Raw genomic sequence first — 13,818 nt, 5'->3', positions numbered from 1 at the left:
ACCATTATTCTTAGGTCTCATTCGAATGAGTTAATGAACTATGAATTATTTTAAGGTACAAAAGAATCTTTGGTGTTGGATCGATCGATATTGAAATCAATCAATATCAATAAATAAGGTCTCTGTTGTATTACTGTGTTGCAAAGTGGCATGTAATCAATGACAAAACGATGCCATGTGGCAGAAACAAAGTTGTATTACGTTTACTGAGTACAACTCTGCTCCAACCATCCAATTTCGCTGTGTCAGTTACAACATTAAATCAACTACAGACAAAAAGAGCTCATCCCTACCTGAGTGACATACTCCGCTGTGATCGGCAGGAAGTAGACTTTGTCAGCCAGGCCCTTGGAGGTCTGGACAGTGGCAATGTTGGGGTTGATCAGCACAGTCTGGATATTCTCTTCCTTGAGAGCCTTAATAGCCTGGAAAACAAAACAAAAATGATATCAGATAGAATCAGAATAGCCTAATGGGCTACTTCATATGTTAGTGATAGCAACAGTGAAATCTTGCTGTCAGCGTTAAAATCTTCAAGGAAGTGCAGCAGCCACAACGAAAGGTGACCGTGAACACGTTCTTTGTAGCAAGTTGCACCCGTTACCATTTTCCACTGGGCGCGTCTGTGCTGCGTTCCGGAGGCGCCGCAGGGCCCCGCGAGCAATCGGGGCCATTCAAGTCAATGCTTGAATGGCGTGTCCCAGAAGCGTGCGTAGATACACTCCAGGTCTATTTTCACGCGAGCCGTTGGCCGTTCGGTCAGCCAGACAGGAAGTGAAACAGCGAGAGCATCCAGTCAGTTTACCAAAACACACCCCACCCAGTATCGTAGACGTTTCCTCTACAACACCACGGACAACGAGAGATTCATCTTGGAGGGGGAGAAAATAATACGAGATCACAGATACGTTTTATCAGGACAATGCCAGAAAAGAGACAGGGAGTTTAATTACAGGAGTGCTTGGATTGGAAGGTACAGTTTTTCCAAACAAAACCGGAACGCAACAGAGACACGCCCAGTGGGAAATGCCTGTAAGCCTTTAGAAGTCCAATGCCGATACCTGATTATTACCAACTTATCCTCCCTCACAGACTACTAATTTACCCAGCATCCATAAACAACTCATTTGTCGTTTTTACAACAACATCATCAGAATATCTGCACTGCTATTTATCAGAAGGCATTCCTGTCAGACCTGGGAGCCGGAGTAGTCGAATTCCCCGGCCTGGCCGATGGACAGTCCTCCAGATCCCAGGATGAGGACTTTCCTGGGTCGGAATACGTCTTCAGGCTTCGGGGAACCCGTGTAGGTGAGATGGTCCATGAGGCGCTGCTTCACTGGAGAAAAAAATAAAAATCACACACATTTTGTTGGTCCTACTCATAGAATAACTATAACGCACTTCTTTTCAACCAGTAAACTAGAAAACAATACTGAGCAGTGATCACCACAACATCAAATGTGTTACAGTGTAACAATGTAATACCAAACTGGTCGTCTATGAAACGCCTTGAATTGATTCTAATTACAGTCCCTCCAGAAAAAGGTGATTATGCGATTGCATAATTCAATGCATAATCAGCCAAAGTCCACATATTTATGCGGGGGCTGCATTTTTTCCAAATATGCCGCACTTTCGCCGCAAAAATTGCTGATTTCCGCGCAAAATAGTCGGGGCTTGCAAGATTTCATAATCCCCGCATTTTTGTTGCAATAAAGTCCCATATATCTTGGCAGAAAGTAGAAAAATGTTGCATTTACTTCACACAAGAGCAGCCATTTTCCCCTGTTGCCATGGGAACGTTATGAAGTGACGTTATGAAGTGGTGACGTTATGAAGTGGTGACGTTATGAAGTGACGTTATGAAGTGACGTAATTACGCGACGTGAACATCATCGAAAAGCTGCAAACCCCGCGATGAAGTCACGATGAAACCGCAGTTTTTGCAAGTTTTTGCATAAATATCCCGCATATTCCATCGCATTTTTTAAGAAAACGTGCCGCATAATCAAGGATTTTTGCCCGCAACAATCACAAAAAAACTCCGCATTTTTATGGAAGGACTGTAATTAAAGTTATTAAGGTTCCACACAAGCCGGGCATTCATAAAACCTTCTTTTGTATAAAAAAAACAGACCGAAAGATAGACAGACAAATGGGAATTTCTCAGTAATAAATTGCTAATAAGATTTCATAATGATGCTATTACAACACATAATTTAAGTTTCACATAAGAATATGAGAATAGAATAAAAAAACTAAAAAAAAATTTTAAAACTGAAAATTGTTGTTACCAGATTTGGTAACATTGCCCTCCTTGTGGTCTTTCACGGTCTCAAGGAAGACATCAAACAGGCTGACCAGGTCTGTGGGGCCGGCCATGTGCTCTGGGTGGAACTGAACACTGGAAAACAAAATGCATCACAAAAGGATTAAATTAAACAGTTTGTTCCATTCGAGGACTTTCTATGTAATTTCACGTCACCCTGTGTCACAGAGCCCGTTACCTGAACAGGGGTTTTGTGTTGTGCACGATGCCCTCGTTAGTATGATCATTGGCGTTGGTGAAGAGGACGTCCCAGTCTTTTGGCAGGGTGTCCGGGTCGACAGCAAAGCCGTGGTTTTGACTGGTGATGAAGCAGCGATCTGTTCCCTTGTGGATGCACGGCTGGTTGTGGCCACGGTTACCGTATCTAAGACAAGAGAAGAAAAATAAAAAATCCTTGGGATTATAGGCTGGTTCGTTTAAACCAAAATAGTATCAGGTCCATTTGGTGTTCTCAACTTGCAGATTCTAATGAGACATTATTTGTGGTAGTAGCCGTAGTTGTCATATCATTCTAGGTTTTAATGGGGTATCCAATTGTTTGTGTCTTATCAGAGGTTTTCCACTGTGAGAAGAAAAACATATCCACTGGGATTTTGATTTTAGTTGGTAGATGTGACTCTTATTAACATCTGCCAACAAACACCTATATTGGCCAAACCATTAATTATTTTAGGTTTAAACGATTACCTGCGTTTTCCATTTCGAAATGCATTCAAAGAAACCTAAAACATTATTTTGCCATTATCCTAAAACATTGTGAGAGTTCTGCTTCCCTTAAAGGCCCTGACACAGTCTGGCGAGGTCGGTGACTCGAGTCTGTTCGGCGTGTTCCGTGCCGTCGTCAGTCGGAGGAGCCGTCAGCGTTCATTTTGGCCGATTTGACTTGTTGAATCGGCCAGTGGGAAGTCGGACTCAGTGACCAATCTGATTGGTGGAGTGCTAGCCCTTGACTAGCGAATCAGTGCACGAGAAAACCGGAGCTGACAACGCCAGTATCTTCTTATGACAAGCCATCGTATTTTCTTCCGTTCAGCGAGTAATGACAGCAACGATCCTTCTTGACTACTATCAACACTCTCTGATTTAAACAATGACTGACGGCAGCGTGCTCTGTGTTTACTAGGTCTAGGGAGATGTTCCGTCATTTCCGGTTTTCATTTTTTTGGGTGACAATACAGATCAGCGCCGCCTGCTGTTATGGAGACGTTTTACGTCTCGCGCACGCGCAGAACGTACGCTCAAGTCGGGATCGCTTCAGTGTGTTCTGAGGCACTTTTTTGACCAACTCGGGGAGACGGGAGCCGACTGATCTGATCCGACTGCCTATTCTGCCGACGGTCGGCCGTCAGGTTGGTGTGTCAGAGCCTTAACAGTGCAAATTTTACGTTTAAGTAATAAAAGTAAGAGATGTTTGTCTTTTCATCCTTAACTGTAACAATGCAACGTTTCTGCAATCCATTTTTGAAAACAAAAAGATTTTAGAGCACTGAAATCAACCAGGAAACAACTGTAACAAGCACCTTCCTGGAAATCAAAGTCCTCAAAATCCTTTTAATTTCAAGGAGATAACAAAGTATGCCTCAGAAAAACACAATTTCACTGTTTACCAAACCCAAATTTAAATGTAGGTACATTTAGATGGGGCGTTGGACTACCAGGTCCAGGTGAAGAGAAAACATGTGCTGGGGTCCAATACTGATATACTTCCTTTAGTTTCTTACAAGGAAACCCTGTGAACTACAGTATCTGTAACTTGAATTGTACTGCAATCCCACAATCCCTTTCCTCCGTCGAGATGCCAATAACATTCCAGCAGGGCAATGGGAACATTCGCTGTGACCTTCACACGGAGTCTGATAAAGCTGCCACAAGTGGCGTCTCACAGATGTGGCTGTGGAGTTCGACAGTGAGGAGCGAGTCGGCTTGTTTGTTTAGCCTTTCTCATAACAACTCCACTGCTCATACAGGAGAGGCCAGACTGCTGAGAGCAGCAAAAATCTGTAGTTCACATCACAACGCTCCAAAAAAAAACATTTTGTGTTTCCAGAGAGTGTAAAAGGGTTTTTTGCCGAGGTTCCCTGGTTCAGGTCACTGAGGGCACATATATTTCTTCTGCTTCAGAAATCTTCTATAAGCTTGACAAGAGACTGACTGAGCTCCAGACGTGAGTGCATATCAGCAGTAAGCTCAAAAAGAAATCAAATTTGACCCTGTGACGACTTTGGCCTTTTAAAAAAAGGGATTTTTTTCTTCTGTCTGGAACCTTTTGTATATACATTACTTTTTGGTGAATTTAATTTGGGGTACTAACTTCATCTTGTAGGTCTTTGATCCAATGAGTAAAGAGAGCAGCTGGTGTCCGAGGCAAATACCGAAAACCGGCTTGGGACGGTCCACGCACACCACCTTCCTCATGTTGTTGATGGTGGTCTGACAGAGCTGGGGGTCCCCGGGGCCGTTACTGATGAACAAACCATCAAAATCTAGAAAAAGACGAAGAAAAATAATGCCTGTCACTACCACTCACTGATGAAGACTGGACAAATATGTCACACTGTCAATATATGTGAACAATAACAGCCTTTTATTGCCTGTGTCTGACTGGAAATAAACTCATTTCCGGTACTTAATTTGTTGCATAGAACTTTTAATTTTGCAGCAATAAACTACTTCATCTCTCAGAACACATTGCAACAACTGACAGTTCTTAGTTAAGGGTTTTAAACCGTTCTAGTGCTGGTGCAGAACTACTATAAAAAAAAAACACAACTATAGAAATAACTGTTTTTGTGTGAGCGTTTCCTTAAAACAAACACAAGCATAGTCCCATATTTTGGTGATATGTTCTGCAAAAGGTATGGTGAAAACTTTCCATAATTATTACTGACATCTTGCAAACCACCTCAAACATAGTGGTCACTGACTTTTATGCCCCAGTCAACCAACTACTGATCTACGCCTGGCACTGAAGTCCAAATGAAGTCCATTATTAGCAGTGGAAGTGTGTGACAGACCTGTGCTGTCCAGTGGGTGGTCCCAGGGTACGACAGTAACACAGGCGCCCCTCTGAGCCAGGCAACGGATCTGGTTGTATTTGATGCCGCAGTCCACCACTGTGATTCGCAAACTACCACTCGGGTTGAATACTTTGGGCTCCTGGAGACAAATCCAACGGGAAGTAATCAAACAAACCGGTCTGGGGTCTACTTTCTACACACTTTTAGATAACTTGATGCTAATATAAAGAAAGACGAACAGCATAGAATTTAGGATTTAGTTGCAGGGTTCTTACTAAGTTCAGGTTCGGTTTAAAAAGGTTTTTTAAGCATCTGGGTGGGTTACCTTCATGGAGACCTCCTGGACCAGGTTTCTCTTGTCCGGGTTATCAAATGGAATACTGTCCTGAGGAGTACCGTCCACCACCAGCTTCCCCAACATGGTGCCCTTCTCTCTTATCTTTTTGGTCAGACGGCGGGTGTCAATGCCTTGAAATACATGTAAACAACAGATTTAAAACAAGTGGTTAAGCTTGCAAGTATCTCTGATTGTTTTACACATAATCTTATATTTCAGGTGTCAAATTGTGATTTAACCTGAACACCCGTTCCAGTTCTATCAAATCATGAGTTTAATTCCACATTCATTTATACATATTAGTCTATATAGATTTCCTGACCTTGTATTCCAGGAACACCTTGCTCCTTGAGCCACTGGTCCAGTGACCTGACTGAACTCCAGTGACTGGGACTCTCCGACAGCTCTCCGATAATCAGAGCAGCAGCGTGGATCTTTGACGACTCAAACCACTGAGTAAGACGACACACATACAGAGAAACACGTCACTATGTATCGTGGCATGAGGAAAATAAACACTATGATCACAGAGAAAAACACCCAAAGGATTTAGTGTTACCATAAAAAAAGAAGCTTAAACCCTAAGCCCACCTTGCTCAGTCCAAACTCTCCCTCTTCGTCCTGTGGTACACCATAGTTGCCCACCAGAGGGTAAGTGAGGGTCAGCAGCTGGCAGCGGTAGGATGGGTCAGTAAGAGCCTCGGGGTAGCCCACCATGCCTGTCTGAAACACTGAACACACAACACATTCAGTTATATTCCAGTGTCACTAAAATCATTTAACACAAAAAGTATTTAGAAGTCACTGACAACTAAATTCAGTCTTCATGCGTTTGAGTACATCCTAAATCATTTGCTCAAAATAAACATATACCTAATTTCAAGGCCGTAATTGTCTGCATATGTTCATTTTTGACCTGGGCATGAATTATGGCATACATATGTGAGTAACTCTACTAACTACCAGCAGAGATACAAACTACGCTGAAAAGTCCATTAATTGAATGCTGCCTTGCTCATAGGCACACCTACACGACCCATAGACTAAAGTCTGGCCTGGTATAAAATCAACATTGCCTCATCTTTAATTCGGCATGCTTGCACCACGTTGAGCTGCATCTATTACAACACAGTTCAACTTTCAGAAAGTGGTTCCTGTCATACCTTCTTATTTACACATTCGTCAGCCAAAACATACCACAGGTTGTACAATAGCAAGTAACGTTAGAGTTGTAAAGATACTCAAATGAAATGCTGCATGAGGATGTATCTGTAAGTGGCATTTACAAGACAGGAAATGTCGTGTGATATACACGCATACCTAATGACGATGTTAGTTAACTCAACATTTAATTGACAGATTTTTTAAATGGAGTTTGGCAACACATTCCTTTGAGGAGAGGGGAAAGTAACGTCGAGTTATTGGAAGGGGGGGGGGGTTGGCGCTTTACAACTCTGACCAACAACCATCGTGGCACATTTGGGCAACCAACATCAAATGTCTAAAAGAACGAACACATATCGCAGGTGGACTTTGTACGAGCCGAGCTAAACTAAGTTACCTGTAATGCATTGAAGTTATAAATTAGCTTAAAAAAGACGTACCAACTTCTCCCGACACTGACACATTTGCACCAAAAAGGAGGCCTTTGAACGTCGCCCCGTCTTCTAGAATCAGTGTCGCCATCTTCGTCATTTTTGTCTCAGACAGCTAATGCTAACTACTGTAACCAGAAAATTGCTGGATGTTTACGATAGTGATGCTGACGAGCCACGGTCTCCACGTGAAACTCACGACGCGTGGGGAAAACAGGAGAATAAGAGACCCAAACACTACAGATAGAGACCAGATTTGACCCTAGAGCAGATCCCCGCGTCTTAGTGAATCCAGTTTAAATGTGTACACAATAAAACAAAAAAGCGAGTTTAGTTAAATGATTTGCCGGTTAGTCGGACGGGGAAGTGAGTGTCCCACACACGTTGCTAGAAGTGTGGAAATCGGCCCACAGCCTGGACCGCTAAGTTTGGCGCAGAAACACCCTGCACTTCCGTTGAGACATTTCAAAATAAAAGCCACACTGATGAAGCAGTATCAGAATGAGATGTATTGCCAAAGTACTGTAAGTTTTCTCTTGCTTGGAATTTACCTTGGTGTGGTTGGTGCATACAATTAACATATGGAAATGGAATGAACAATAAACAAAAGAGCAAAGTACTTTAACAGTTAAGAACATAAATATAGAATAAAACAAATATGTAAAAGACACTATAAGAAATGTGTAGACTACATAACATATAACTATTAGTTTCACACGTTGTACTGTGTATGATTGTGTACATGACAAATAATCTTGATTTGATTTGTAAATAAGAACTGTAATGTCATGTGCTTGCCAAACGTGAAGAATTCAGAAGTCAAATTTGGACTTTAAGTTATGTTTACATTTCAGGTTATTCAGTTTGATATATAAAATTCAAACATTTTTTTGTGTAGTGCAGCAAGGGAGTACTCAAACATAGATTACACACATTACAGGGCTGTACAGAGAGTGAAGCAATCATAATCAACCCCCGATATGATTGACTAGGTGCATCTAGGGTGACTTATCATAGCACTGAGGAATGTCCAACATGGACCGAAAACGTTTGCACTTTCTATGCACGTTATGCCCTTTGCACAGTTTCTTTACAGGCTGTAATGGATACTTTTTACCTGACAACGGCACCAAAGAAGTAGACAAAGGACAGTTTTTAAGGTGCAGTTCAACCCTTGCAAGCCATGCATTTGTTTTTGTGTATTTTGAACTCATATACAGTGAATCTTTACAGTAGGCCTTAATGTGCGCAGGAAAACTGTTCATTGTACAAAGCTCAATCAATTTAGCTCATTCATCCCATTTTGACAAGACTTAGATTAGACTACTTTTAATAGGACATGATAAGCAATTGTAATTCCTGCTACAGCCACTTTTGTTGATTTGGTGCCTCCAAGTGTAGGTGATGTAAAATCTGTAAAAAAGAAAAAAAAAGTTAGCATACATGTGGGACTTTAATTTGAAAGGGAAATAGTCTATTTTCGGTTCAATCAGGAATTTTAACACATGTTGTCGTCACTGCCACGTCATCACGCCGGAGAGTGCGCTCACTAATCTGTTGATGTCGGTCTCTTTGTAGCTGCACACAGGCTGACCATTCTGACTGACGGTGGAGGACCGTTTCCTCTTTTTTCTTTTCTTTCTCAGATACTTATTATGTAGGTTCCTCTGTTATACACGGCTTCTCTATATTCAATTCAATTCAATTGTATTTATAGTATCAAATCATAACAAGAGTTATCTCAGGACACTTTACAGATAGGCCTAGAGTAGGTCTAGACCACACTATAATTTACAAAGACCCAACAATTCCAGTAATGTGTCTGAAGGTAGTGAGTCAGAATATTATTTATGCTTTGTCCTGTTTAAATGCGTTTTTATAACGTGTTTTAGAGACGTTTATAACTATATATGGTTACTTGTGGAGCACTGGTTTGATGCACAGTTAGGATGCATAATGTAGGGTGTAGACGCTTAGTTCAGGGAAGCGTTTTGGGAAGTAGGGCTGGGTTGTTTTGTTTTTCTTTTTCTCTCTTCCTTTTCGCCACATTGTTTTTAGTTATGTTATTATGTTTATCGGAAGGTGGGATCATGGTTGATAGTGCAGAAATGAAATTGTGCTCTTGGAATGTCCACGGGATTCAGGGCCCTATTAAAGATGTAAAAATAAAAAGATTCTTAATTACTTAAAAAAAGAGAAAGTACAGATTGCACTGCTACAAGAGACCCATCTAAATGACAATGAACATCTAAAGTTAAAAAGAGAGTGGGTGGGCCAGATTTACTATTCGTTTTTCATAAGTAATAGCAGGGGTGTAGCCATCCTAGTTCTCAAATCTCTGCCTCTGACGGAGGTGGAAGTTAGGGCTGACACATCGGGTACATATGTAATGATTAAAGGGACACTCTTTGGGGGAGCTGTCTCCTATTTAAATGTGTATGCTCCCCCGGTTTGTCCCTCTGATTTCTACACCAAGGTAGAGCTGGGCAATATATTGATATTATATCGATATCGTGATATGAGACTAGATATCGTCTTAGATTTTGGATATTGTAATATCGTAATATGGCATAAGTGTTGTCTTTTCCTGGTTTTAAAGGCTGCATTACAGTAAAGTTATGTCATTTTCTGAACTTACCAGACTCTTTACCCACTTAGTCATTATATCCACATTACTGATGATTATTTATCAAAAATCTCATTGTGTAAATATTTTGTGAAAGCACCAGTAGTCAACACTACAATATGGTTGCAGTATCTATATCGAGGTATTTGGTCAAAAATATCGTGATATTTGATTTTCTCCATATCGCCCAGCCCTACACCAAGGTATTTAGTTTCTTCTCTGAGTGGATTGTTGAGTCCTCAGTGATAGCTGGCGACTTTAACTGTTGCCTAAACCCGTGCTTAGACAGATCTAGTAAAACTGTACAGTCTAATATGGGGCAAGGTCGATCTCTACTTGGCTGCTGCATGGATGTACATTTTATTGACACTTGGAGGATCCTTCACCCCACCTGATCAGCTCAGAGAGAAATACAATCTTCCGCAGAATAACTTTTTTAGGTATTTGTCAATACGCAGTTTCATTCTTTCTAATACTAAGTTGTATCCTAATGGGTTTTCCATCTCAGTTGTGGAGAAGGCTCTCCAGAAGCCTGACTCCAGGAAACTTATTAGCAGGTTTTACAAGGCCCTGTCAACTTCAACCAGTGACTGTACGGTTCATGTCAGAGCTCTCTCTGCGAAGCAGATTTTGGGGAGACTATCTTGGACGAAGTGTGGGATGGGGTTTGGTCAGGCCCTGCAGGTTGCTTATTTACCAACAAAGCCAGGGAGATGCAATTTAGGGTCATACACAGGCTCCAAATCACACCGGTGAAACGCAATAGGTTTAACCCATTGCTCTTGAAATTTTGTAATAAATGTAAGATTTCTGAAGATACATATTTCCACTGTATATTTGAATGCCCCTTTATTAATGACTTCTGGGTCAAAATATGTAAAGAAATTGATGTTATATTCAAGAAAAAACTAGCTCTTACTCCTGTCGGCTGTATTCTGGGGTTAAATCCTAAGGCAATGGGTCTTGGACCCTGTTCCCACAATTTCACAATGGACTCGGACTGTGTTGGAACTTCTAATGGAGCTTCTCCCATTAGAAGCTATTAGCTTCTAGCTCAGAGACATGCCTTTTCACTTTTTTTCGAAATCTGGGACCCCTTCTTGGACTATATTGGGGAGGATGGTGCACGGACCCTTCGGAGTAGCCTCTATGGTTTAGCATGGTCTGAGATCTCAAAGTACATTTCCAGATGACACACAATATACAAATACAATACAAATGTAACCCATTTTGACTAATTATGTTGCGTATGCCTCAATTGTGCAAATCTTTTTTGTTGTTGTTGTTGTCTTTGTTGTTTTTTAAGGGGTTGCGGGTGGGCTAAAAGGAGGGCTTTATTCTTTGCTCCGTGACTGTCTTACTTTATGTTGTATGTGCCCCTTGGAAATTCAATAAAGATATGTTAAAAAATATATATATATATAGGAAATATTGGATAGGATAGAACAACATAATGTAATTCTTAATAAAACATTCATTATTAGTTTCCTTTGTTTTTATTTTAAATACATTGTATATCAGAATACATATTGTCTATAGGCTCAGTCTGTCTTTAATAAAACCAATCATATTTCGGGGGGGCCCTTCTAGCCCCGACCCTGGGTTCTTCCTTGGCCTATTCTACACCCTTCTACCAAGGGCTAGTAGTTTTTCTGTAATCCTGCTGACAAACAAAGCGACAAACCGAACCAAAATCATAACCACCTTGGTGGAGATAAGATGTCTGGAGAGTCAAACAGTAGATGGCGTGCTTGATTCAAATAAATGTTCCCTGTACTACTGAATTGTAGTTGAATGTTTGTTACGAGCTGTGTTTGTTTTGAGACCACCAGCCTGGCCAGCATTTCAACTCAGCTTTATATTAGGATCTAGTTACTACAGGCTCTCTTTCTCTCTTCTGGCTCGATGACTTAATCAAACACACTTCACGTTGTAAATATAGGCTAACGTGTCCCAAACAGTATTTCCTGAATCAATTTTTTTTTGCTGGTCTTTTGTTTCACCACAAATAGTTTAGGGGTCACCAACATAGGATTAGATTATTATTGAGTGGTGGAACAAGTACTTAGGTCTTTTAGTTAAGTAAACACTGTGGAAATACTTTGTTACAAGTCCTGCATTAAAAAAATGGACCTATGTAAACATACACAAGCATTGGTATCAAACTATTCTAAAAGTACCATTATGCATGGCCCATTTCAGAATAATATATAATTGGCTTATAATTATTGATGCATTAATGTGTTCATCACTTTAATGTTGCAGCTGGTAAAGGTGGAGCTCATTACAATTACTTCATACAACTTTATTATTAGCTCATCAATTTCCCTCAGGGATCAATAAACTTTTATCTTAACCGATAATAATAGATCATATTTGTTTATTAATAATACTCAAGTACAGTATAAGTACTTCAAAGTTGTACTTAAAGGGACAGTTCAACCCAAAATCAAAAATACATATTTTCCCTCTTACCTGTAGGGCTATTTATCGGTCTAGATAGTTAAGGTGTGAGTTGCCCAGTGTTGGAGATATCGACCGTAGAGATGTCTGCCTTCTCGTCAATATAATAGAACTAGATGGCACTCGGCTTGTGGCGCTCAAAGCGGCAAAAAAATAAATTTGTAAACTCAACAGCAATGTCTCTTTCATGAAATCATGACCCGGTTATTCAAGATCCACAGATCTGGTTGTGAGCTGTTTCACGTATACTGTAGGAACTATTTTCTTTCTACTGAACTACACCTGCCAACCGTATCACATTGTATCGATTATATATATATATCAAAATAAATATGAATAAATTAAAATGAGCTCCACCTTTACCTGGTTCAACAACACATGAACGCATCAATCCAATAATAATAATAATAATATCCAATAATATAATATATACTTTTACTTTTGGTACTTGAAGTATTTTTCTATGCTTACTTTTGTACTTTTAATTGTGTAAGATTTTGAATGCAGGAATTTTGCTTGTAGTACTTGTAGAGTATACTTCTACAGTGTGGTATTATTCTTTTATTATGGCTATGACTCTAGCAAGCCAAACAATGCAATAGGCTAAGTTGTATCAGTTCTTCCGTGTGCTGAGTACTGTTGTCACAAACAGAAGTCTAAGTTGGGAAATGGAGCTGTTTATTCCAAAGTGCTAATGACCTCAAACATGGCGGCCAGAGGTTCCATTATGTCACCAGGATCCCCTCTTTAGTATCAGACTTCATACAAACATTATCATTTGAACCCTGGTAGACCACTGTCTTGGGGGGGGGGGTGATAGAGCGGTCGCCTACTAATCGGAAGGTTGGTGGTTTCGATTCCTGGTGCCCTGCAGTCCTATGTCGAAGTGTCCTTGGGCAAGACACTGATCCCCGAATTGCTCCCGATGCTGTGCCATCGGAGTGTAAATGTGTGTGAATGTTTATCTGATGAGTAGGTGGCACATTGTATGGAATGGTGAATGGTTCTTGTACTATGTAAAAGCGCTTTGAGTAGTCGTTAAGACTAGAAAAAGCACTATACAAATACAGTTCAGTACAATTCACTGTCCTGATCCTCTGCCACGCCCATATTTTCCAGTGATCCGACTGGGGAACACAGTTTAGACAGTAACCCAAGCCAGAACAAACTGAAGAGCTAAAAATACCAACAGTCAACAAGCCGGCTGCTGTGGGACAGAGACAGGGGGCATTGGTGGGTCTTTACATAGGGGTTAGACAGGCTGGCAGAGGGAGTAAAGGGATAGACAGCTGGGGAAAGAGACATTGTAAAAGTTAGAACAGAAGACGGAGAGAAAATATCACTTAAAAACACCAACAAAACAAGAATATATACCCCCAACTTGTGTTTCACTGCTTGTTACCCTCTTCTGTCTTCGTGGAGGTTTTGCTCACCGCTCCCTGGAGGGG

General features: G+C 40.8%; 1 protein-coding gene across 1 annotated transcript in view; it reads right to left on the bottom strand.

The window, feature by feature from the left end:
• The window catches only part of cad (carbamoyl-phosphate synthetase 2, aspartate transcarbamylase, and dihydroorotase), a 29,918-nt gene extending 22,216 nt beyond the window's left edge, over positions 1 to 7,702 (bottom strand). The window contains exons 1-10 of the mRNA XM_078274346.1: positions 7,291 to 7,702; positions 6,278 to 6,417; positions 6,009 to 6,138; positions 5,675 to 5,817; positions 5,347 to 5,488; positions 4,644 to 4,815; positions 2,511 to 2,696; positions 2,298 to 2,407; positions 1,197 to 1,339; positions 294 to 425 (exon numbers count right to left, since the gene is read on the bottom strand). Coding sequence (XP_078130472.1) covers positions 294 to 425; positions 1,197 to 1,339; positions 2,298 to 2,407; positions 2,511 to 2,696; positions 4,644 to 4,815; positions 5,347 to 5,488; positions 5,675 to 5,817; positions 6,009 to 6,138; positions 6,278 to 6,417; positions 7,291 to 7,381 — 1,389 coding nt within the window. The 5' untranslated portion in view covers positions 7,382 to 7,702. The remainder of the gene's footprint in view (positions 1 to 293; positions 426 to 1,196; positions 1,340 to 2,297; positions 2,408 to 2,510; positions 2,697 to 4,643; positions 4,816 to 5,346; positions 5,489 to 5,674; positions 5,818 to 6,008; positions 6,139 to 6,277; positions 6,418 to 7,290) is intronic.
• Positions 7,703 to 13,818: the final 6,116 nt, after the last annotated feature.

This window comes from Sander vitreus, chromosome 18 (assembly GCF_031162955.1).
Source record: "Sander vitreus isolate 19-12246 chromosome 18, sanVit1, whole genome shotgun sequence".
Lineage (NCBI taxonomy): Eukaryota > Metazoa > Chordata > Actinopteri > Perciformes > Percidae > Sander > Sander vitreus.
The sequence above is the reverse complement of the archived record's forward strand: the minus strand, read 5'-3'. Positions and strand labels throughout refer to the sequence as shown.